At 49.2% G+C, this 25,323-nt stretch overlaps 1 protein-coding gene across 3 annotated transcripts; it reads right to left on the bottom strand.

Annotated features, from left to right (window-relative positions):
* Positions 1 to 23,141, bottom strand: WNT5A (Wnt family member 5A). Of its 3 annotated transcripts, none has more exons than XM_004615159.2 (5): positions 22,670 to 23,141; positions 16,360 to 16,493; positions 14,874 to 15,124; positions 9,962 to 10,254; positions 1 to 6,027 (listed from the first exon to the last, which is right to left on the bottom strand). In XM_004615159.2, exons 1-5 carry the CDS (start codon positions 22,673 to 22,675, stop codon positions 5,569 to 5,571), a joined length of 1,143 nt encoding a protein of 380 aa, XP_004615216.2. In that variant the 5' UTR covers positions 22,676 to 23,141; the 3' UTR covers positions 1 to 5,568. The 3 variants fall into 3 exon arrangements, with proteins under 3 accessions (XP_004615216.2, XP_054992882.1, XP_004615217.2); XM_055136907.1 differs by lacking the exon at positions 22,670 to 23,141 and adding an exon at positions 17,875 to 17,943; XM_004615160.2 differs by lacking the exon at positions 22,670 to 23,141 and adding an exon at positions 16,902 to 16,929.
* Positions 23,142 to 25,323: the final 2,182 nt, after the last annotated feature.

Genomic DNA, 25,323 nt, shown 5'->3' on the forward strand with positions numbered 1-25,323 from the left:
GCTCATGTAGCAGCAGTATTATAGTGAATAAATATACAATCATAGCAAGCATATCATATCATCTCATTTTATCAAATGGTATTTATCGTGTCATGATAGATATAGGTGAATATTTTTATACATAGTTTTTTTGCCTTCATGGTCCAAAACCACATTTCTATTTCCACTGGTCAACTGGTGGAAATGTTTGAAAACAGATAGAATATGCTCTAAATACTCTGTACACATCAACTCAATTTGAACTTTACAACAACCCTAAAAGATAAGTATAATATAAAATACTCTCCTGTTTTAAAGACGTAGAGCTCAGGGGTGTTGTACAGTTTTTCCGAGGTGACACAGAAAATGACAGTACCCAGACTCGAACCTCAGTAGTCAGGATTGAGGGTCAATGTTCTAAGCCAGGTTCCCCTGTGGAAAATGTCACATCTCCATCCTCTGCACAAGGAATCCTAAAGGGACCTATCCATCTCTTTAGTAACCCAGGGAAGTAACTGTCTATCATCATCATTTAGCCTGTATTCCCCAAATGCTCCAAGCCTAGGTCCCTTTACCTAGTCCCATTATTCCCAATTGAGGGTGGTTTGCAATCTAGGATACATTCTGCAAAATATGGAGACATGTTTGGTTATCATGAATGGGGATGGGGTACTCTTGGCATCCACTGGATAGAAGGCAGGTATTCTGCTAAACATTGCACAAGATAAACTTCCATAATAAATTAACCATTCTCAAATGCCAGTGGGGCTAAGACTGAAACACCCTGACCCAAATATCTGACTGGTAATCATTACAACATGCAAGTTGCAGAATATTCCAAGGGATTTATTTTATCTAGACTGTTATTTTATTTCTCTCCTCAAAGAAATCCATCTATTTCCTCTTTCCCTGGAACATCCTATATCATTTGCTATGTTTCGACATGGAGTAATTTGCTCCATACCTCACCAAAGCAGAACACAGAGGAATGAAAAGATTAGTAATAGCAAAAGAGGAGTATTAAAATGTAAAATAAACCCTTGAGATTTGACCACATTGCCACCTAGGTGCCTGATAAAGTTATTTTTTGTCACTCTGGATGCCTTAAGCCATCACATATGCTCTAAATACCCTGTACACATTAACTCAATTTGAACTTTACAACAACCCATGCTCCATACCCATATCAAATTTCTATTGTCATAAATACCATCTCTGCTAAACACACACATGACTGCACCAATTTCATAAAATTATTTTAATAAAAAATTACAAGATATGAACAAAATAAATAATTTTATCTCATTTCTAGCCTGGCAAATTGTACACTGCATATAAAACTGGTCTAAGATGCAATTTTTCTTGTTCCCTTTGAGATACTTAGATAGCATTTTAATCACCTAGTTCCAAACTGATATCATTTAGCTCTTAAAAATCACTCCAAACATTAACTGTTCTACACCCATTTATTTTGAAAGCTGACTAGTGATGTTTCACTGAAATACTTTCCAATCATCAGATTTAAGTATGAAGATTGTGCAAACAGGTAAACCAGAAGATTCCTTTACTAAATTTCAATTATTTTGCTGCTGAGTGCTTCCTGTATTAAAAGCTCATTTCATCATTCTACTTTCAAAATACAGCATCTGGTTTTTGCCATTCCAGAGAAAGTGGGGACTAAAACATATTTTAACAAAATAAATATTTAAAAGTATACTTTACAGTGACAGTGCAGTTTTTTCAGATCTATGTTTTGGTGCATATCTGCATCATATATGCTTCAAGTTATAAGCACCCTTTCTACCTATGTCTTTTATTTTATAGGCCACTCAGTTTGGGAGGACTGCAATAGTTAGTGCCAAGGATCTCTTGAAGTCAATGAGTACCAGTCACTAACTGAGCCTGCTAGAGTGTCCTATTTCATAAGCAAGTGGCTTGAATAATGTTTTGCAAAAGCAAGTTGAAAATTAGCATTGGCAAAATTTCTCCAATGATACAGGCTTTGGGTAGACTAGTAAAATATGTGCAAGGCTAGTCTCAGGAGGTCAAAAAACTGAGAAGATATACTGGACAAAAAGTTTAAACAGTCTCCCTTTTACTTGAGCCCATAATTACTGTTTTGAACATGGCTCTGTTTACCACTGCCTATATATAAATTTTTTTGTTAATTTTCCATTATTGGGAAGATTTTGAATGCACTCCAGGATGAAAAGAAAAAATATGCTGACACTCCTAAATCAAGTATATGTTTTTGCAATAAAGAACACTGGTCAATATACAACTGAGGAAAAACTGAAACAGATGTGAGTCCTAGAACCACAAGCGTTTGAATTTGCCCAGAAATGCTATTTTAAACACTCTATATGTTGGTCTACTGTTTTTTTGTGGAATAATGCATTCTTGGCATCCTTAAAAGGTTTCAATATGTTACAAGGTTATCCGGAAAGAAAAAAAAATGCAGAAGGCTAACATATCAATCTGCACAGGGTTGGCTAGATTTGGGTGTACATTTTCGAAAAGCTCAAGAACTCATATTAATTGCACTAAATATAAAAAAAACCTTTAGTTTCCAATGAGTTTTCACTCTGCAGATCGAGACTAGGTTTTCATAAAACTAACAGGATATATAGACAGTCCGGAGTAATCTCTGCTAGATAAGTGCAATTGTTGCAGTGGTAAATACAAATATACTTTTTCAAATTAAAATTCTAGTCATGGATAAGAGCACAAGCCTTTCTCAGTTCTTCCCTGAGCTGCTACAATAGCAACACGCTCTAAAACAATTAAGTTACATGCATAATGCTAAAAGAATGTGAACAATCCTATAACCAGCTTTAAGCCATCTGCTTGATTTCTGTTTTGGAGGAACATATATAGGAAAAGAAAATTCCCTTTTGTTCCGTTACATATAGAAATCTTTTGAAGTTTCCGAATAGTTGGGTTTTGTTAAAAATCCTCCACTATCCTATTATTCTGACATGTAGTCACCCTAAACTATCCCTCATGGTTTCTCAAAAAATCTCCACATGAAATATCTGAAGGACAACTGAAACCACTTACCAATATACAAGTAACATTTTATTTTATATTCTATCTTCCATTTGGCAGAAGCCTTTCAATGTTTGCTTTTTAAACCAGTGAAATATACAAATCACGCAAGACAGAAATATGTACAATTAAAAGTACAGAATAAAGGCCATAGAAGATATACATAATATCTGAATGACAAGTAGAATATTTTACATTAAATAGTTTCTTTAAAAACTAGGATTGTTAAACTCAACTCTCTTCATAAACATGAATCACTAAAAAGGAACAAAATCTGGTTTAGCAAATAAAAAAATTACTTCATGGTTTTTGTATAATAAAAACCAAAAAAGTGACATTTTAAGCTAATTAGTGCTTTTCAATTTCAAGATCTTTGCTCGCAATTCACTGCAACCGAGAGAAAGTGAATATCCTTGTGCAATAAATTAAGAGCCACAGATGACTGAGGTGATATGAAGGCCCCCTAGCCTAGAGGGTTGCAGGAGATGTGTACATTTCCAGACTTTCAAAGCAACCTATGTCTGAGATAAATATATATATATATATACATATATATATATATATAGCTGGATTTTCCTTAGGGACTTGAATAAATACTCCCAGATCTACTACTATGCACTGGTCTCCAACTCTGCACAGTGAACTAGCAAAACCATGACAAATGACAATGGTTCTGAGTCTGGAACATCTGTTCATTTCCAAGTCTAAGACAAACAAGTAATGCCCTCTCTGGAAAGTGTACAGAACAGAGATTAAAGAGAATGGGGTCGGGCAAGATTGAAAAAAAAAAAAAACAACTTCAAATCAACACGCCTGTCAGAAAGACCTTCCAGACTCCTCAGAAACAAGGCTGCATCAAGGTGTGACCCCGCATCAGGGCTGCAGTACCAGCTCAGCTCAGAAGCCCTTTGGAAAAATACCAATTGGATTGCAGTGAAGGACAACGATTCTCTAGACTGAGAAATAAACCCACAGTAAACTGTCAGTCTAAATCACTGGCTGCTCTGAGATATAACTATATTTATAATAATATATATGTATGTATATATTTATATATGTTATGTACAAAAGACTGAGATATCAGGCACCATTAAACCACATTTCCCCCCTTATAAATGCAACTGTTCAAGTACACTGGGAACAGTTTTCAGGTACACCTGCAGTATAATAGGAAAAGCTTGAGCAGATAGTCTAAACACAGGATCCTAACGGCAGGGCTGCAACACCTCCGTGGACAACGTTTGAACTAAGTCAATGTCATTAACACACATAAAACTACTGTTCCTCAAAATAAAAGGTTTAAGGGGGAAAGGTCCCTAAGTAGTGAATTCTTTTCCAAGTGGAGCTCCTAATGTTTCATTTCCTGTCCTAAGGTCAAAGGGGACCGAGTGGAGCTGCTGTTTGGACACGAGGCCAGCCCTGTGCTGCAGGCTGCAGAAGGACAGGCAGGAGCAATGGAGAAACGGGGGGCGGTGGACAGGGGGAAAAGAGGGTCAATTGAGAGGGCAGTTTCATTTTTTTTCCCCTAAATAACCTAACCAGCTTTCTGCTCTGGTGCGGTGCAGAACAGCACAGGATTACCTTGTTCCCTGGACTGAAGATCTGAGAGTGGAATTCACATTTCATTTTCAGTCTTTGTTTTTTCATTACCCAATACCCAGATGAATCTCTACCTAGTTTCCTTTCACATCTAGTATATTAGTCCAGGCCCCTTTCAAAATATAAAATCTAGTACCCTGAATGATTCAGGGATCCTTTTCCTCTCTGGAAACCTAATTTCAATAACAACTCCAAATCACTGTCTTCATGACATTTTAATTTTGTCTCAATTTTAGGGACTTTCCTTCTCTGCTCCCCAAGTTTCAGTAGCCACGACAAAAGAACCATCTGCAGAGGAATGTTTGAGACGAATGAATCACGGTTTTTATCTTTTTTGCTTTGCGAATGAAAAGATTTGTATTGTCCGATTTTAAATAACCATTCTGATAGTTTCGGGCTGGCAACCTTTGGGGGGGGTGGGAGGGGGTCTCTTTTTTTTTTCTTTTCATTTGTTCCTCAAGACCTTTCAGCTTTTACCAGAGCGCTCACAATTCATTTTGATCACAAAAGCTGAATTGTGCGTAAATTTGCACCACCCTCTTGCACCTAGATGCCACCAGTCCCATAGGACCCCACAGCTGAGAAAAGAAAGCATATTTCCTTTACCTTCTAGATTTACACACAACTAAGTTAGGGTGTTTTGGCCCCCTCATTCTGTACTATGAAAAGAAGTCTTGCCTTACCTTTTAAAAGATCCACAAAATAAATATTTGTCATGGTTCCCACCTCCCCCTCCCCCCGTCCCATTACTGCCAAATAATAATTATAATATTAATAATAAACCACAGAGTCCTTAGATGGGAACAGAAAAAAATATGGTTCCGGTTGCAATTCTTGGGGAAAAATAAAACAATATTTTAAAAAAACCAGAATCACTGTACTTTCTATAAATAAGTGGGTCCTGGGAGTGGGATGGGGTGATGGGTAGGCCACGGGTGCCCACTATTTGCACACGAACTGGTCCACAATCTCCGTACACTTCTTACACTTGACGTAGCAGCACCAGTGGAACTTGCAGTGGCAGCGTTCCGTCTGCACCGTCTTGAACTGGTCATAGCCGCGGCCACAACACATGAGCTCGCAGCCATCCATGCCCTCTGAGGTCTTGTTGCACAGGCGGCCCTGTGTGCCCAGCGAGCCTGTGCTCTCATTGCGCACGCAGTAGTCGGGACTGGGGTCAATGTAGACCAGGTCCTGCGTGGTAGGCGAGTTGAAGCGGCTGTTGACCTGCACCAGCTTGCCCCGGCTGTTGAGCCTCATGGCTGCAGCGCTGTCATATTTCTCCTTTAGAGCATCGCCCACCTTTCGGAAGTCAGCCAGCTGAAGCCAGCAAGTCTTGAGGCTACAGGAGCCCGACACCCCGTGACACTTGCAGGCCACGTCAGCCAGGTTGTACACCGTCTGCAAAGAAACAAGGAGAGTTGCTAGGATATATACTCCTCCAGGTGCTCAGAGGCAGTCAAACCCACCTGGTTTTAGAAAGCCATGGCCCCCAGCTAAACCAGGTGGAATTGCTTTCTCCTCCAACTGCCATCTTGTTTGTTTTATTCTGTTTTTTTTCTGGTGGGGGGAGGGAGGGGGAGAGCGGTCACAACTGCATGTGCTCAGCACTTAGGTGACTATGTTCAGGTGACCATATATATATGATGTTGGAGACTGAACACAGGTGGGCTGCATGCACGGGAAGTGCCTTAAGTGCAGCACGATCTCTCTGGCCCCTTGCATTACCATCTTTAAAAAAAAACTTCCAAGCACGAGCTCATGCCTCGTTGAAACATCATCATCATTATTGCAGCAATAAGCAATTGCGGTTTTGAATGGGGAATGGAAACAACATAGTTCCAGTTGCTTCTTTTTCTACAGGGAAACATGAACAAACGATAAGATACCCTGAGTGCTCCTCCCAGACACTGCTTCTGATTCCTGGTGTGTGTCCCTCCTGAATTCATCCCCACAACTAATCCCTAAGGTGACTTGCCACGATCCTTCCTACTTCATACAGAAGAAAAGTGAAGCCCGAGAAAGGGAGTGACTTACAACAGCTGAAAAGTAGGGGGTGGGTGTCACAATGTGAGCTGAGATCCACACTTGGGCTCAGAGGCTGCCCTTGGACACCCAGCAGGTAAGTGGTCAAGTGAGGGGGTTCAGAGCCTCACACACTGGTAAGATTATGATGTTCACTTTCACCACGCACCATCATGTGAATGCAAACTTGATCCCACTGAATCCTCCCAGCAATGCTACCACATGAGCTAGAACAGCTGATGGCGGAGTGATATGGGAGGATGGGGTAAAGGGACCACATCACTCACACAGCTACTACAGAAGCAAAGGGCTAGCAAGCTGGGCAGGAATCCCAGCTATTCTCACTTTTGTCCTCACATCGCCCTTCCCTATTGCCTAGGTTAAGATTCAACCCACCATGGACCCTGGCAGATGTGCGTTCTGTCCCATGAATTCAGATCAGGACCATCCCTTCCCAATGTCTCTTTTCTATCTGTGCCAGGAGCTGAGAAATCACAGAGAACTGTTACAGAATAAAATTAGTGGACACAGGGAAAGAGCTGCCCAAGCAGGATGCAATCAGGAAATCTGTGCACTCTCGGGGGCTGAGGAGGCCCTGCTTATGGGCCCTTTTACTTTGGCCTCCCAGTAGCAGTGCTCACAGTGCTGTCCCCCCAGGACTGGACACTCAACAGCCCGGGAGCTGGGGGTTCTGTATTTGGAGTCCTAACTACCCACAGTTCCCATGCCAGTGACCCTCCAGTGTAGGCTGGGTGCTGGCATGCTGCAGAAGGCCTGTCAGGAGCCTGAAGGCTGGAGTGAATGAGAAATCTTCCTCCCTCCAGCCAGCCTCGCTGACTTCTTCCTCCAGGGATTCCTCCTTGGCTTTCTTTGAAAGGAGGCCAGGAGGCCATAGTGTATTATTCCCTTCCTCAGCATTAGGCACTCAGTCTGAGGGAGGGCTCTGCAAATGTTTTTAACCTTTGCTTGCCTTTTTTTTTATTTTTATTTTTTTTTTTGCTTTTTGGGTCACACCCAGCGATGCTCAGGGGTTACTCCTGGCTTTGCACTCAGGAACTACTCCTGGCGGTGCTTGGGGGACCATATGGGATGCCGGGGATCGAACCCGGGTCGGCCGCGTGCAAGGCAAACGCCCTACCCGCTGTGCTATCGCTCCAGCCCCAACCTTTGCTTGCCTTTGAGGGAAAAAAAAAAATCTAATGCCCCTAGGAGATTCTAATACCATTTCCTGGGGAAAGGTCCAACTTCCCTCCCCCACTCCATTACCCTGGAGAAAAACTGTCCTCTACCCGCATCTGTCAGGATCCATGCTTACTGCTCAAATAATGGTCACCACCATCAACTGCCCCCCTCCAAAGAAAAACCTCATTATTAAAATATGTAGATGTTAAATAAAACTTCATAATACTAAAATTTCTTTTCCCACACTCTAAAATTTGTCTAGATTTGGAAAATAAATCCCTTGCCCCTCTGGCATTGGTGTCTCGAGCCTGACAATTTCTCTACATAAGGAATTTCGAGAAAATCCTCAGAGACGGATACAAACACCAAACACAGCCCCCACAGGGCCTGGGAGAGTCTGCCAGGCCCTCTTGCCTTGCAGATATTTCTGGTAGGAGGCATGAAGCCCGCTGTATGCAGAGTGAGAAGATGCTGGCGGGTGAAGGAGCAAGCATTTGAGGTGCTGGCACACTGTGGGCACGACCTTGGGCATCCCCGCCATGGTGGGGAGACCTACAGAGCAGTAGCCCAGCAACAGAGGACCCAGAAGGGAGATGTCTAGATCCTTCTGGGGCAGTGATCTAACTTCTCAGCAGCTCAAACAGAATTCTGCAGTTTCATCCTCCTGCACGCCCACTATTTAACATCATATTTGAGGAGAAAATAGGTTAACAGGAGGTGTCTAGATCATCCTTGGCTTCTGTATAAGCCTGGCTTCCTAATGCTTAGTAATTAAATTACCATTTATAAAGCACTATTAAGCTGACAGCATTCAAATAACACTTGTGTTTGAGTCATACAAAACTTATTTTGGTTGGCCGGCAGCAGTCAACTAGTGGTCATTTCACATGGTTCAGTCTACTATATGATTTCAGGCATCTCAATGACCCCATGAACAGATGTGGAAACTGAGGCTCAGAAACAGAAAAGGGAAAGACAGAACTGAACTTCTCATTCCAAATCATTCTTCCTTCCACTGTCTTTTTTTTTTTTTTTTTTTGAGACCCGGCTTCATGATCCTGCTTCATCAATCTTCTACTATATCTTGCAGTGGTTGTCTAAGCGTCAGGTTCCCAATCTTTGAAATGAGGGTGTGCCACAGGGGGTTCTAAGGCTCCTTCCAGTCTTCGGTATTTTACTCTGTGATTATCTTCCCTTTTCCTCACCCCAAAATACAGAAGAGTAAAATCTCTGACCAGAATGTTCCTGGCATCCATCTACCTTGGGTTCTGTGAAAAAATAATGGCCCTGGTTTTCAAAGCTGCCAAAGTTAAGCAACATTTTCACCCCTTCATTTTAAAGCAGCCATAAAGTGCCATGTGTTTAACCACAGAGGGGAAAAGGGGTATGCGTGTGTGTGTGTGGGGGGGGGGGGTCTTTGTAACTATTGTGGAGAAGTTTTTCATACCCCACCAGGGGAAGGAAAAGAGAAGAGAGGAACTCATGAGGGCTCCTAAATCTCTTCCTCTCTGGGCAGCTGAGTGGCCCCTTGCTTCTCTCCTAGCCCCATAAGATAGGCCTGTTCCATGCTTCTAAAAAATGCTTTCCTAGAAAAACTCTAATTTTACTTCCTTGAGAATCCAACCGGTTTGCTATTTAATAGCAAGCAGAGAGAAAGGAAGAAGGAAGATCTCTCACCTGGGGTGAAAGGAAGCTTTTCTCTGGGTGCTTTTTAAGGGGCCTTGGGGGCCACACCCAAAGATAGAGGTTTCTTTCAGGGATCATTCCTGGCAGGGGTTAGGGGCTGGGGATCAGGTGGAGCATCCTAGGAACTCACTATGCGATGCTCGGGCCCTCCCAGGAGGTTCTGAGAGGGCAGCGGGGGAATGTTTCTCAGGCACACCTTGGCTGTCTCACTCAGACACCCCCTCTCCCCCGCAGAGGCCTCTCGGGGAAAGGGGGAGGGAAAGGGGGTATCCTAGCCACAGAGAGCTTCCCTGCATGAAGAGAGACTCTCTGTCTCCAGGTACAGGGCCAAGACACAGAGATGAGAGAAAGGAGAGCAGCCAGAGGGGTGGCACCGGGAGAAAGCCAGGGGGCGCAAAAGAGTGGGGACGGGACATGGGGGGTGGCAGGAGGGGGCACTCACCCTGCGGCCAGCCTCATTGTTGTGCAAGTTCATGAGGATGCGCGCGCTCTCGTAGGAGCCCTTGGCGTGGATGCGCTCCCGCTCGCGGGCGTCCACGAACTCCTTGGCGAAGCGGTAGCCGTAGTCGATGTTGTCGCCGCAGCCGCCCCACAGCCAGTCCCGCGGCAGGTCCTTGGGGCGCGCGGCGCGGCTGCAGCCGCAGGTGGACAGCTCGCCCTCGCGGCACGCGCGGCTCATGGCGTTCACCACCCCGGCGGCGCTCACTGCATAGGTGAAGGCCGTCTCGCGGCTGCCTGCGGGCGAGGACGGGGTCACGCACCAGCCCAGCGACCTGCACACCCCCACTCCAGCAGCCAGCACACCCCCCCACCCCGGCCCCAGCAGAGGCCTGCAGGCCCCTAACTCCCCACCTGGCCCCAGCACTGCCCTGGAGTAACCAGAGGGTCCTTCCACCCCAGCCCCTACTTGGTAGCAAACACAAAGGAAGCCACAGATGACAAAGCAAGCGGAAGCGGGTCCCTGATCTCCTGCCCTCATGCTGCCACTTCCAGTTCAGAGGGAGCCCAAGGCGGACCTCTAAGAGGTGGCTGGATTGATTTTGTCTCTTGGAGGCTTTTTGAAAATATCCAAAACTTACTTCCAAGACAGGACATGAAAGAAATCTTTGAGAGCACAGTCAGGATTTGGGGAGAGTTTCTTACATTCACTTTACCAGTGGGCATGATTTTCACGTTGAGTTACTAACAGGGCAGGAGCCTAGAAGTGGCTAGGCCTAAGGGGAGAGTCTCTGAAAGTCTGAGGGCCCCAGTGGCACCCACACATGGCAGCAGCTGCGGTTGTGGCCACACTCATGGCCGGCTTCCCCCTCCTCCCTTGGCAGTTATGGCCTGGCTCAGCTTCCACCTCGCCCTCATGCCCAGGCGGCCGGTCTCCTGTCTCAGACAAGCCTTTACTTTCCAGGGGACAGCTCTAAAAGGGTTCCTCGAGAGTTAAAGAAGAAACTGGCCTCTTGCTAAATCCTCAGCTGACTGGCCTGATGCTTATCATTTAAGATGACTGCTCATTTTGAACATAGCCGGCTGTGTTAACGTCACTTCAATTCCCTGACCGCCTTTGCCTCCAAGTACCAGAATAGTAGTAAGAAAGGGAAAGACACATTCTAAGGGGAAAGGAAAAAATAATTTTCTCTTTCTCTGTACTTACAAAGATTATGCCCAAGAGAACGAAGTTTTCGTCTTCTCTAAAATATGTAAAAAAAAAAAAAAAAATCCCTTCCTGTGAAGCCCTGATACAGGAGTCCTATTTGCGAGCAGGAAAAAAAAAATGGAGGCAATCATAGATTGATTACCTTAGTCTCCACTTGTAGAGAGACATTTCTACACGTAACAAGAAGCCACTTAATAAAAAAGCGGTACAACCAACGGGAAAGGGCTAAGACCTGGCCAGCTAAAGTGGGTCTGAGAGAGGGCTGAGAGGGCTTTACTTTCCTCTACTTTAAAATAAGGGTATTAATCAAATTCCTAGAGAGGGGAGGGTCTCTTCTGGCTCTGAAATCCCTAGACCAGGATGGTTTTCTCGTACACTTAAAAGGTCTTTCTAATCATCTTTCTTTGGGGTGGGTGAGAACAGAGAACAAGTGACCACAGGACCCGATTCCAGTCCAAAGGGTCACTTTGCAAGGGCTGGCTATGCCTAGCCCGTACTCTGCAGGCCTGCTTGGCCCCTGCCTTTTCCTCAGACTTCTCCACACTTGACTCCTTAGCCATTTGACTGCCCTGCCAGGAATGGCGCTGGTTTTCATTTACCACAGACTTTTCTTCTCACATTTTAAAAATGAATAACTAGAGAAGTGTGCTGGTGTTTGGCAATGAGGACCCAGAAAGTTCCTGGGGGTGGGGGTGCTATCTCTAGCTAGCTCAAATTAGAGTGTCAGAGAGCATCATCGGGGGAGTGGAGAAAAATGAGGAGAGAAGACAGATTCTGAGGGAGTTATCTGAGGATTAACACTGATAATACTGAAAATGCTGTGGCCTGCACGGGAGATGTGTAGAATGAAGAGGTTATAGCCGGAGGAAGAAGAGATCAACAATCCTCTGGAGAGAAAAAAGAAGGTCAGACAGGTTCCTTTGAGTTACAGAGCATAAAAGGTAATATATATATATAAAATATAGTAATGCTGCTTCCCACACCCAAGTTTGTCTTGAGCATTTCCTTTTTTTGCTCCAGAATGCAAAGCTGGTTAAAAAAAAAAATAGAAAACTCTAACCTAACTGGTCGCTACAGGGGAAAAAAGTCAATTTGAAAAGTGCTCTAGAGCCAGTGACCTGTGGATACAGTCATCCTGGATGAAATCCTGCTGATTCAGGGAGGTTTCCCCTCTCTGTGAGATCTGCATCTCCTCAGCTCCTCACAGTCCTTAAAAATGGTGCCTTTCTGACTTATCTTTTCACAGCATGGAAACAAAGAGGAGACAGAGACAAAAGCTGGGAGGAAAGGGTAGCACAGTGAAAAATGAGAACGTTTCCAAAAAGAAGAGCAGGCAATTGTGTACTGTGCCTATAAGGAAAACTGGAGCCCTAAAAAAAATGAGTGAAGGGGTTGGAGGTGGCGGCCTGAGCTTCTCAGACCCTGGTCCCATGCCAGGGTCAGATTCTCACAGACAAGAATTTCTCCCCAGGTCCCTGGTACACTAAGCACTTTGGACCAGGCATACACACACCTTCCGCACCAGGGAGGTTTTATATGTTTCCTTAGCTCAGACTCTCTAAACAAACCCTTAAATAGAAGACTCAAAGCTAAGTAACTTTTCCAGTATTCAGGCTGTGTCTGTGCTGAAGCTTCAATAAAATCTGACACTGATTCTGTCCTTCTCTATTTCTGTTTAATCAATTAAGAGAAAGCCCCATTAGGACCTTCTCCAGTAGGACACCCGGTAGGAGCCTGCTTTCTAGAGGCCCCAGGGACTGGACATGGGGCAACTGTTGGCAAAGGAAAAGGAGGACATGTTATCATCTTCTCAAGCCCGCAGAGAGCTAGGTGACAGTATTAGGGGGCTCCTATGTATTTCTGGAGGTCTTATATGGAACTTCCATCCGTCTCTGTTCTCACCACCCTAGGCGGTGGTACCCCTCAACTGAGGACCGGAGTTGCATTTGCCAATGACAATTAAATATAGGTTTAGCACCAAGGGTTCTGTTTGTTCCCAGAGGAAGCAGGCTCATTGAATCTTGGATCTCATTTTAAATAAATCTCCAGCAGTACTCAAATCCACTTAGCAAATGATAACTTATTGCGAACATTTTGGCCTCCAGACACATGACTACATACAAAGAGAAGATCTTAAATCAAAGCTGTGTTCAAGTGACTACACAGCAAAATAGTTCCAATTGCAGTTTTCCTTCAGAGAGGCATGGAGTTTTGCTAGTTCATATATAGGGGGAAACAGTGATCCCATGATCTGAGAGAAAGACAGTTTAGGAGCAACATATGAGGCAAAGGTGAAGGGCAAAAGCTGGCAACTTACTGATTCTGATATAGCTAAAAGAAAACTTTTTAGCTCACTCACAAGACCAGGAGAATTAAATTTCCATCAGAGGCCAAGTTAACTGCACAAGGCAGCCCATAGTCAGGGAAAACTTGTGTTCCTGAAGCTTAACTCCTCAGTTCAGATCCCAGTATATACATTAGCACATTTTAATCATTAACAGGAAGGACAAAGCCCTATGAAACTTTGCAGGCTGAAGCTGCAGAACATTTTCCCATTCAATTAGAGGAATGGCTTCCAGTCCCTGTATTATTTTAGTTTATGAAGCTGCTTGGCTCAAACATCCACTGACAACTCTTTTTTGTTCTCAATGAATGCACTTTTCAGGGGTTTTAAAAAAGCATTTTATCCATCCATGATGGATATTAAGCCAACTTTTAAAAAAAACTTCAGTAAGTATAAACAGTTAATTGCTTTGAAAAATTGCCCCTTATTTTAGGAGACACTGAAGTCAGATTAATTATACGGGCTTGTTTGCATAAAAGTAGGGAGACCTAAAATATTCACACTAGAAAACAGACACAGGGGCCATGTCTGTGAGAGTGTATCCTGTGCTCTTAAACCAAAATAGAGGCAAACTAATTTTTTCAAGTTCTTTGCTTTAGCCCAGTTGTCATGGCATCTCTTCTCTGCACAGAATATACAGCTCAACATTATATTTTTTTAAAAAATGGAAATTGTGAGTGATACATTTAATTTTTCGAAGTTTCTACTTTGAGATCTAAAGCATGTTCTTTTATATCAATTGCCCAAATCAGAAATGTAAATTGGATCACTTCTAATTAAAATTCTTTCTGGGACTAAAAGTAAAGCTTTTAACATATATATCTCCATTGCCTCAGGAAATATCGACATTGAGAAAATTAAAACCTTATTTGCTTCCAACATACCCAGCATTCTGGAAGATGACAATTTCTAGTTTGATGCGTAGGCCATTTGAAATGAGGTTTAAAACTTAGAAAAACAATTACCAATTCAAAGTTATCAAGTTTGAAAGGATATAAAGGACTCAAATTTCCTCATTAAGTTTGAAAAACCAAAGTGAGTGCTCTGCTTCTATTTTAAACAACCCACCCCCCTTTTTTAGAAAATTTGCCTGTGCAAAAAAAAAGAAAAAAAGCCAAGGTGTGCCCTCTTGTTTTGATGAAAGAAAATCCAAATCACAAAATCAGGTGTGTGGAGGGGGTGGGGGGACTGAGACAGGAATTAGCACCCACAGATAATCATTCTTTTGGAAGATGATTCTTTTGGAAGATGATTCTTCCCTCCTTTTCCAGCTTGGAATCAACATGAAAGTCAATGTTTCTTCCCAGAGAACTTCCCAGAGAAGTTTAGGTGTGTTTTTAAATATGTGAAATGGTTTCCTACCTATCTGCATCACCCTTCCAAACACCGAGGTGTTATCCACTGTGCTGCAGTTCCAGCGCCGATGTCGGAATTGGTACTGGCACTCTTTGATGCCTGTCTTCGCACCTTCCCCGATATACTGCATGTGGTCCTGATACAAGTGGCAGAGTTTCTTCTGTCCTTGAGAAAGTCCTGCCAGTTGGCTGCAGAGAGGCTGCGCTCCTATGATATATACTTCTGACATCTGAACAGGGTTATTCATACCTAGCGACCTAAAAAGGGCGGGGGGAGATGTGCATTCAAGATTTACGTGAACTCTTGAGGTAGGCCCCAGGAAAACATGTCAGCAATACATGGTTTTAAGCACACAGATGCTTTTTCTCTCCTGCTTGTCCTCATGACAAAGTATGAGAAGGGCTTCATAAAACTTCTCTGTTTAAACTCCACTCAGAAAACGGAGGTATTGTGCAGTCCTCATCCCGCCAGCTGGCTCCTTCCTCAGAGACTTCACTCCCTGCCCTGCCCTTTGCCATAGACTTGAACCAGCATTTCCGAAGGCGCTTGGAGAAGGGGGAAATGGTGGTTTGGGGAACAGGCCTCTGACATGAGAGAAAGTGACTTACTCTGCTCCACTAAATTGGACGGGTCTGCCTTGGTAAAAGTATGAATACTAATGCTGAAAGCAGACACAATTCGACACGGGTAGGGTAGGAGGGAGCAGGTCTCCGTGATGATGGCAGAACAGGGGGACAAGTATACAGATGGAAGAAAAATCCGCCATGTTCTGGACATTTTAAAAGGGCTCCTTATATGATTGTGGAGGACCCAAGACAAGGTATTCAGTGAACAGAAGTCATGTTTGACAGTCAGAAAAACGCTGTTCATTCACAGGGAAAGAATATCCAGAACCCCGTCAGAAATAATCTTCTGGATATACTGCAGTCTATCTGCAAAGGCCCCTACCAGAAAGCAAGTCTCATGAACAGACTTTGGACTACTTCAAGTCAACCTTCCTTCAATCAAATTTCAAGCCACAGACTTTCCTTCTTGGAGTCTAGCAACCTCATTAGAACTTTGCCTGCTCCAAACCCTGAAGGTTCATATACTCAAGTGACAGAAAATAGAAAAGCTGGAACTCTCATTTACTACCTAGAGGTGGCAAAAAGTCCATTGGCTACATTCGCTCAGAATTATTCAAGAACTGGATCTTAGTCGCCTTTCATGAAGAAATGAACTAGCAGCTACAAGCATACATCTCAAACAGGGCCACAGATAAAGAGGTCTAGAATTACAGGTTTGGGTTCCCTGGGAGCCAAATAAAGATACGTTTTGTAATATTAGCAAATCAAAAAAAAGGGGTCTGTTTAAGATTGATTTTTTTAAATACTACATACGTAGTAGACAAAAGCACCCAAACTCACTGTTCGGTTTTAGTTATTGCCTCCTACGAACAAGTCTCTAAAAAAGCAAATTTAAAATAAAGACCAAGCACGGAAAACGAACTTACCACCAAGAATTGGCTTCTATTACAACCTGGGCGAAGGAGAAAAATATGGCCAAAGCCATTAGGAAGAACTTGGAAGACATTGCCCTTCCAGCCGTCCCCAAAGCAACTCCTGGGCTTAATATTCCACTCGACTTCTGGAGAGGGAAGAAAGGAGCAGATGTTTATTGCCTCTCAGATAATTTTCAAGCATACAAGTTTAAACAACGGAAGCATCCGGGGTCTCTTAAGTTTACTGTTGATTGACTGCGCTTCTCCTCGGTGAGATTTTTGATGGCAAGATATAGGCAGTTTCTTTTTCCAAATTAATCCACCCACGCAACCTCACCAGGAAATCTGATTTCGCTGGGATCCTGCGCGCGGGGCACGCCAGCGATTACAAACATGTCTCAATGCTGTCCAGTCAAAGCGCCGGGGCCAGGAGCTGCCTCCTTCCTGCTGGCGCGTCCCGCACCCCCTCGCTCCCCTCTAGTTTGCGCCGCGTTCAGTCCCTCCTCGGGGATTCACTCGGGCACCCGCCTCGCCACCCTCGTCCTCTCCCCGACCTGGGCCGAGCAACAAGTGGAGCCGGAATTAATTCCATGGGCGAGAGGATCGCGAAGGCGAGTGAAGCGCGCCGCCGGAGGCTGCGGAGGAGGCGGGGTGGCCCGCGCGCAGGGGTGGGGGGTGGGAGCAGGACGCGGGAGGGAAGGGCAAGGGGTGGGGGGTGGGGGGCGAGGCCCCGGGGAGCGGCGCGCGCGCGCGCGTGTGCCCAGCTGGGAAATGCAGCTCCGAATTAACATCGTATGCTTCCTAATCAGTTCACGGGCCGCTCTGGGGGAAGCCACTTCCAGAGGGGGAAGGGCAGCCTGGCTTTCCCCACCGCCAGACTGGAGATGGAGAGTGCTGGGGGGAGGGGATACTGGGGAGAGACATGTGCTCCCCCAACCTAGGAAACAGCGACTACTGGGTCTCTGCCCCTGGTCGCCGTCGCCTTCTCCTCCTCCTTGTCCTCTTCCTGGGACTCTGTTCCTACGGGAAGAGGTGGCATGTCGGGGCAACGGAGGAGGTCTGAGTTCCGCTGTCCCGGGAGAGGACCCTGCCCCCCTTTCAATCACGCTCTCCCCAGATTCTGAGTGTTCACTCTCCGGATCTCCATTCCGGGAAGCTGCCAGGAGAGAGGGAGACAGGAGGTCAAGGGAACCCCCGTTTCTTTTGGCCTTGACCAAGACTTGTAGGTCCCTTCTCCAAGGCAGCCCCCCGGGGGTCGCCTGGCTCCTGCACCCGGCCACCCCACCCACCTCCAGCCCATTCTGGACTCCGTTGGGCCGGCCCGGACTAGAGAGCGCGCCGAGGACCGTCCGGCGGCTCGAGTGGCTCCCCGCGGGACCACAGATGCGCGAGCTCCTGCAGCCCGGCTGGCCCCTGACTCAGAGCGCTCCGCTTCGTGTCGGGAAGAATTTCGGGGGCAGGGGGGAAGCTTTGGAAGCTTCCGGCTGCCGTTCGCCTCCCCCCACCCCCAACTAGTGACTTCTCCACCTGTAGGCGGCTGCGCGGCGAGGCCGTGGCGGGTGCGGGTGGGAGGAGCGGGTTTCCAACTCCTTTCTTACATCTCCGATAACCGTAACCCGGCTGCGCTGCGCCGCCCGCAGTCCCCGAGGGAGCCCCTTTCTCGAGAAAGGAAAAGAGCGAACCTCCTCCAGGCAGCCAAAGGGCCTGCCTGCAACCTGCGGGGGGTGTGGGGGGAGTGGTGGGAAACGGGAAGGGGTGCTGGGAGCGTGTCACGGTTCGCCCCCCCCCCGACCCCCCGCCGCCAGCAGCCCTTTGGCCCGGACACCTCGAAGAGAGGAAATGCTTAAGTGGTCCCCAGTGTCGGCAAAGCAGGGCTCTGCGCCCGGGGCCCGGTCGTCTCCCCAACGCCGCAAAGCTGGAGACGAAACTTGGAGAGCAAAAACTTAGGGTTTCCCCAGTTTGGGAGCAAGGAGACTCGGTCTTCCTCCCCACCCCCGCCCCAAGTGTCAAGTTTCCTCCAGGGGAGGGGGTGGGCTTCGCCGACTGCCTTCGCGCGCGGCCCAGGTTGCAAAGTCTTCGCTCCCCGCCGACGGCCAAGGCCGAGAGCGCACACACACCCGGGCACACACTCAGCTCAAGTCGCACACTCACGCGCATCCACACGCGCGCGCTCCGACGGGCTTGCGGGAAGGCGTCCGCGTTCGCTGCGGGCCGCGCGCACTTTCCGAGTTTCCCGACGGGCGGGGCGCGCAGGGCGGGGCGCGGGCGGCGGAGAAATTGATAACAGATTCGCCGGATTACGGCAGATCTCTTTGTTAGAGGCGAAGCCACACAAACCCAGCACACCACCCGCCCGACGACCCTGGGAAGAGCCCACCCATTCCCAGAGGTGGGAGTGGGCCATTGAGTCTCCTGGATTCGGGGGTTCCACAGCTCCAGGCTGGGGTGGGGGCCGGGGAGGGGGGTGGCCGGAGGTTTCCCAAGGGGATTAGGCAGGCGAGGCCAACGAGTCCAGTTTCCACTTAACCCTGAGCACTTGCCCGGAAACACCTTGGCCCTCTTCCCGCTTCAATCCCGGCGCAAACCTCAAAGCCCCCCCCCCCCCGCCCCCCAAGTCTGAGATGGAGGGCACGAGCTGTGAATGCACTCAAATGCATGGACTCTGTGGGGCAAATGCACGGATCGATTGACGAGGAGATGACACTTACAGTAAAAACAATTTAAGTTAAAAAATAAAACTTTAAAAGCCATTCCAAAAAGAGACTTTTCCCGAAAATAATCAAACCGGAGAAAACAAAGTTCTGAATTTACCAAAAATCGGACTGAATTTTTTCGAACACTGTCAAGGCCGGGGAAGTCAACTTTGTTAAGGGTCCCCGTAAGTCTCTACAGACGGTGGGGCCGAGGACAAGGCTGCGGGCATTTGAGAGGTTTGAGCGCTCCGAAGGGGTGAGGTGGGGGTAGGGCATCAGCGCACCCTTGTTTCCAATCCAGAGCTGTTCAACCTAGAGGTTGCCTGTTCTCGCCTCTCCTAAACCTTCGCAATGAATTGCAAAGGTTTCTAACCCTTTCTACTAGGGTTCGGGCCTGGGATTTGAGAGGGCAAAACGTCATGCTGGTGTAAAGATTTTCGGGGATGACAAAAAGCATCTGAAAGCCCGCGCAAACACGCATGGCACCCAAATTTGGGGGCCCTGGAGTCTGGAGAGAAATTCCTCAAAGGCATTCTCTGGCACTGATGCTCCCTCCTAAGACCTGGGTCTCCCCCTCTCTTGGTTCTTTTTCTTCATTCAATCCCCCACTTTCTCTCTCTCCCTCTCCTTCTCCTTCTCTCTCTCTCTCTCTCTCTCTCTCTCTCTCTCTCTCTCTCTCTCTCTCTCTCTCTCTCTCTCTCTCCCTCTCTCTCCGCCCCCTCCCACCGGAAAGACTGAAGGACACTAACTAGGAAAGACTGGGAGACACGAACTATGAAAAAGGGAGATAAGAAACGTCAAGATTCTCCGTTCTTGGTAGGAAATATACTTCATACCCAGATACCCCACACCCCTTAACGCATACCTCTAAATGTACTAGAAAGTGGGGAAACTTGTGATAGAAAAACTAAGGTGTAATCATAAATGTGGGGCATCATAAAGGGTGCAAGGAGGGGAGAAGCCGAAGAGCAGGCCGATGCATGCCATGCGATAGGGCTAGGAGGGCCGTTTTAGCTGGGAGTAGACAAGGAGTCTCCACAGCCACATGCCTCTTGTTTGGACAGCCGCAAAAGATCCTGATGAACCCACAAAGCGGGGATGTGTCCACAGCACTGTGGGTAGAAGGGAAGACAGCTTAGAGGCAGCTTCTGGAGGCAGTTTCTGGAGCCCAGTGCAGAGTACAACGACTGAGCAGATCAAGCTGTCTCAGACCCCCTAGGACTCCGAAAGGACAGTAGTTCTAGAAATAGGCAGGTTCCAAAAGGAAGAATGGCCATGCCTCATTCTGTTCCATCTCCCCTGATTCATCTGAGAGACAAGGCTCTCCAGGCCGAAAGAGGACAACACACACACACACACACACACACACACACACACACACACACACACACCCCTTCTCATACAAGGCTCTCAACTCTGTTCAGAGGAGGAGGGGGTCACAGATTAAAAATCACTTCAACCTCCAACCCTCTTTAGAGACAGCTTGTTTGAAGAAAGAGGCCAGAAGTAAGCAACACTGGCCCGGGACCTCCGGGAGGGTCTGTGAGTCAAGGCCGGATGGAGGCCCCTAGAGAGACTTGTTCTTGCGCCTCAGAGAAGAGGTACGAACCTTTCCTTCACTTCTCCAAGTCCCATTTGTGGGGCCCCGACCTGAGGCCCCTTCCTCGTTACAGTGGCCACGCAACACAGCTCGTCGTCGGGGGAGGGGGTGGTGGTCCTCGGAGGGGCCGAGGGGTAGAGCGGGGTGGTTGGGAAGGATGAGCGCGGGGCCAGCGGGTAGGTGGAAAAAGCGTGCAGCCCGCCCGCCCCCAAGTCAGACTCTGAAGTGTCCTACCTCAAGACAGCCAACAGGGGGCAGCCGGCACCGCGCGGCGGGAAAGAAAAGACAGCGGGTAGTGCCGAGCTCCGAGCGCGGGGTGCTAACCCCTTGTGCACCAGAGCGGTGCGAAGAGGTGAGCGGAAGGCTAGAGACGCTGGGGCAGGGCCTCCCGGGGTGGGTCCTCCTTTGTGGTGTCGGGCGGGACTAAGGCGAGGATGCCCAGGACCAACAATTTAGCCTTTACTACATCGCCACCCCACCCACACGCACGCTTGCATACACGTACTCAGGGCACGGAGCCACACACTCCAACACACATTTCTCCTGCCGCTCCATCGCTTTCGAGCTCTCACTCGGGTCCCCTGGAACTCCCCGGGCAGACGCGGCCTCGAAAGGAAATCTCGGCATCTGGCCAGCTGCAATAGAGAACGCTGGCGGGCGGGCAGGGGCTACGGAGGTGCGATCTCACCGCTGGCTCCAGGGGACTTCCAAACAGCGAACTGTGCATTGAAAGAAAGACTAGAGAGAAAGGACCCCATGCCAGACCGGGACTGGAAAGTAAAACAAGGCCCAGGGGGCTCCAAAGTTGGTTGGCTTCCCCCCACCTCGCCCACGTTTGTTTTAATCACGGGGGGCAGTGGGGGGAAAGTGGAGAAAGAGGGGTTTTGTTTGCCTTTAAGAAATACCGTAATTCTAATTGCAACCTATTCTTTAAAAAACTAAAAACGGAAGAGACCAAGAAAAAGGGAACTAAGTATTGAAGTTTTGGAGGACAGAGACAGGAAAAGTTGTTGGGGGAAAACCAGGCGAGTTAAACTGCAGGGAAGAAATGTTAACTTTTCCTAAAAGTGAACTCTCAGTGACCCTCGGAGTGTGTGACTCGGCTTTAACATACAACTGACAATTAAAACAAACAAGAGTTCACAAACTGCCCCCCGCCCGCTTTCCCAACGCCGAGGCCCAAATGTTTCCAAAGGACGAGGCAGATTCCGTGCAGGGGGCCGGGCGCGCAGTCCCAGCGGACAGAATTAGAGCCACCGCGGCCAGCACTCCCCGCCCCCATCGCCGCTGCAAAGTGCCGGAGCTCACCCAGTGGCGGCTAATAATGCTAATAGCGCGACCCAGCTCCGCGAGCCGGGGTGCGCGCTGGCCCCCCGCCAGGCACTCTTAAAGGCACAGGGCCTCCAGCGCTAGGGTTCCCCCGCCGCGAGGAGCCAGCAACCTGGCCTCCCGCTTCCACGGGCGGGGTAGGAACGGAGGGTCCGCTGGCCTGGCGTTGTGGGCCCCAGTCTGACTGCCGGCTCTCCCCAATCAAGGGCTCCCCTTTCTCCTTCCCCGAGTCCCCCGCCACACACCCTCTCGGTGCCCGCGCAGTGGGTGCTTGGTAAATATTTGTTGAATTGAATCATTATCCTGTGGCTGAAATATACATAGCAAAATTACACGCGAGTTTCTCTGGGTAAAAAAGAAAAAAAAAAAAAGGAAAGTCGTCCTTGAACCGTGCTCAAGTCTTTCTCTTAGCGCTGCTCCAACTTTTCGTCCAAAGTCGTGAAGGTTTGCGGAACGTTTGGTGGGACTGGAGGTCTCCCAGGAGACCGAGGCGGTGCGCTGGGGGTGGGGGTTGGGTCAAAGGGGTAGGGGGTCCCGGCCAGCTACGCGGGGGTTCCAGGCGCTCGGAGAGGTAGGGGGCATGAAGGGCTAGGTAGAGTTGTGTGAGGGGGATCAAAGTATGGGAGGAGGAGAATTTAGTTAACTTCTTGGAGAAAAAAGGAAAAGGGTGGCGAGCGTCGACGGCCCACAGATCACCTACCTTCATGGCGAAGGGGAGGGGGCGCGGGGAGGAAGTCGCCACCCGAGCGAGGGCAGTGGAGGAAACCGAGCGGAGCCGCCGGGTTAAGCCTGGGGGGACGATCGGGCGCAGACTTGAGGGTTCCTCCTGGGCGCGTCGGCGAGGCACAGAGAATTGGAGCGAAGGCGGTCACAGGCGCCTGAGTCTGGGCGCTCGCTCCCGAGTTTCGCTAGGATGCTCCGGGGAACCGAGGGGGCGCAGAAACCCGCCGGCCGGCGGTAGCGACAGGGCCGGGCCGGGGCGCAACCGGGGAGCCGCGGGTCCGGCGAGGGCGCGCAGGCGACTGTTCCGCGGCGAGGCGCTCCCTCTCCAACGTCCATCAGCTACGGCGGTAATTAGGGCTTTCCAACCCCAAATGTGGGCGTGATTGTGCAAAAGACTTTACAACAAATAATAAAAAAAAAAAATTCTTCACAAGAGGGTGAAAAAAAATGCCCCACTGCTCAACTCTGGCCTGGGGCGAAGCGGGGGTGGGGTGGGTGGGGGGGCGATCCTTGCGCCCAGGTGCCCCCAGTTCATTCACACCACGGATTCTGCAAACTCCGGGCGCCTCACTCTTTGCTGATCCCCAGCTCCTCCTCTCCTCCAAGTCTTGCGGCTGAAACGTCTGCGTCCAGGCGCGGATCCCGCGGCCCCGAAGGACTGTGTGGATGTCTGTGCACACACAGACACGCACCGAAACGCACACATACACGCGCGGTAGCTGCGGGGCCGCCGAACAGTCAGGCGCGCGTGGCTTTTTTTCCGGGAGATGCCGCTGAAAACGCGCAAGTCGCCATCCGAGCTGCGAGAGTCAGCGCCAACTTCTGTCCTTTCATTTCAGAGTTTGGCAAAAAGGGGGCGCAAAATGGGTCCAAGCCGTCCCCCGAAAGTTCTGCCGCGCGGTGGGGTTAGGGAGCGATGGGTGATTGCCCCGGGCGCCGGGGAAGACACTGGCTCCCCTCTCCCTAGCCCCTTCTTTCTCTCTCCGGGTGGACTTCCCCCCTCCCCACGCCCCCCGTTCGTCCCCGTCTTCCCGGGGCGCCGAGGCGCGAGGGCACCGCGGGCGCGCGGCTGGGGAGGGGCGAGGACGCCGGGCGGGCTCCGCGGCGCTGCTTCAGCTCCGGCGCTCCGGGGTTGGGCGCCCGGGGCCGTGGAGCGCGAGGGCGAGCAGGCGGGCGGCGGGCGCTCGGGGCCAGGCGGCGGCGGAGGCGCTGGCGGCGGGAGGCGGCGGCGGGGGAGCTCGCAGGGCAGCGGCTGCACCGAGCGGGACTCCAGGCGACGGAGGCGGTGCCGGGGAGCTCGCAGCAGCCTTCCACGCGATCCTGTGCCCCGCAGACAGACTGACCGACCGCAGGGACCGCGTCCCCCCCACCCACCCCCCGGCCCTCCTGGCCAGCTGCCTCCCTCTCTCCCTCCCTCTCTCCGGACTCCTCTTTCCCCTGGTGTTCTCAAAGGGAAAAAAAAAAAATTTTTTTTTTCAGTTGCAGAACCAAAGGCGACTGGAAAGAGAGAGGGGGGGGGGGGCGTAAAAAGAAAGAAAAAACTCAACTTTGCCTATGCGCATGCGTGATGAGGTCGGCCTATGACAAACTCGGCAGGATTTTAAAGCCGTACCACGGGGCCGGGGTGCAGAGGAGGCGGGATACACTCCCTGCTGGAGCCCCCTTCTCTCGGCCCCCCATCCCCCAGGCATCTGCAGAGAGTGAGAAAGGGCCACTCCGCCTTCGTTGCCGGACGGCCGCTAGGCTGTCTGCACTTCTTCCAAAAGCTGCTGACCTGCCGAAGACTGAACCCCAACTTCACAGGCGGGACCCCTTAGGTTGCCCGTCCCGGGACGATCCCAAAGGGACTGCACGGATGCTGCACAGGGGGCACGGAACCCCGCGGAGGACTGCTTCCCGATTCTTACCCCTGGGGGTAGGGGTGGGGGCAGTGTCGGGGGCTGGAGGAGAGGGTGCTCCTGAGTAATTGAGTGTCTGGCTAACATCCCTTGCTTCTAGGACCCTGCAGTAGTGGATCTTTATGGGCGCTCTTAGGTGAGAAAGCCTGCGAAGTCTACTATCCCGGGTCCAGCTACCCCGAACTTGCTGGACGCCTCTAGACAAGAGCTGTTGTCAGCGTTGTTGATTTTTGTGGGCCACCCCTCCTTCTCCATCCGCACACCGAGAGGCCACCCCCAAACTCTGCCTCATACTCGCATGCAATTCTTGTTCTCAAGCCTCCATGTTGCATGCACTTGACCCTAAAACGCTATACTTAAGGTTGATGATTTGTTTTGTGCCCATAGTACTCTCCACCCCTATCCCTTCCATTGCTGTGACTGCTCCGGGAGATGCTCCCGGCTGTTCGACAAAGCCCAGAGCCCTCCTGGTCCTTGTTCTGGTTTACTGAACCCCCTCCACTGGAAATCCTCCTGTTGCTGACACAGCAAACAGTGCCTGAGGTCCGTTTGTGTGTGTATGGGGGGTGGGGGGGAACGGCTTCCCACAAGTCGCAAGAAATGCTTATGCTTTCTTTCTTTCACTAGGTGCTAACTCGGCCATAAAAGGGAGACTCCAAACAGCACAGCTCACTGTGGGACATCTCCCTTTGACTCCGGAGTCCCCATTTCCCCTCACCCTCTGTAGATTTTG

This window comes from Sorex araneus, chromosome 4, assembly GCF_027595985.1.
Source record: "Sorex araneus isolate mSorAra2 chromosome 4, mSorAra2.pri, whole genome shotgun sequence".
Taxonomy (NCBI): Eukaryota; Metazoa; Chordata; class Mammalia; order Eulipotyphla; family Soricidae; genus Sorex; species Sorex araneus.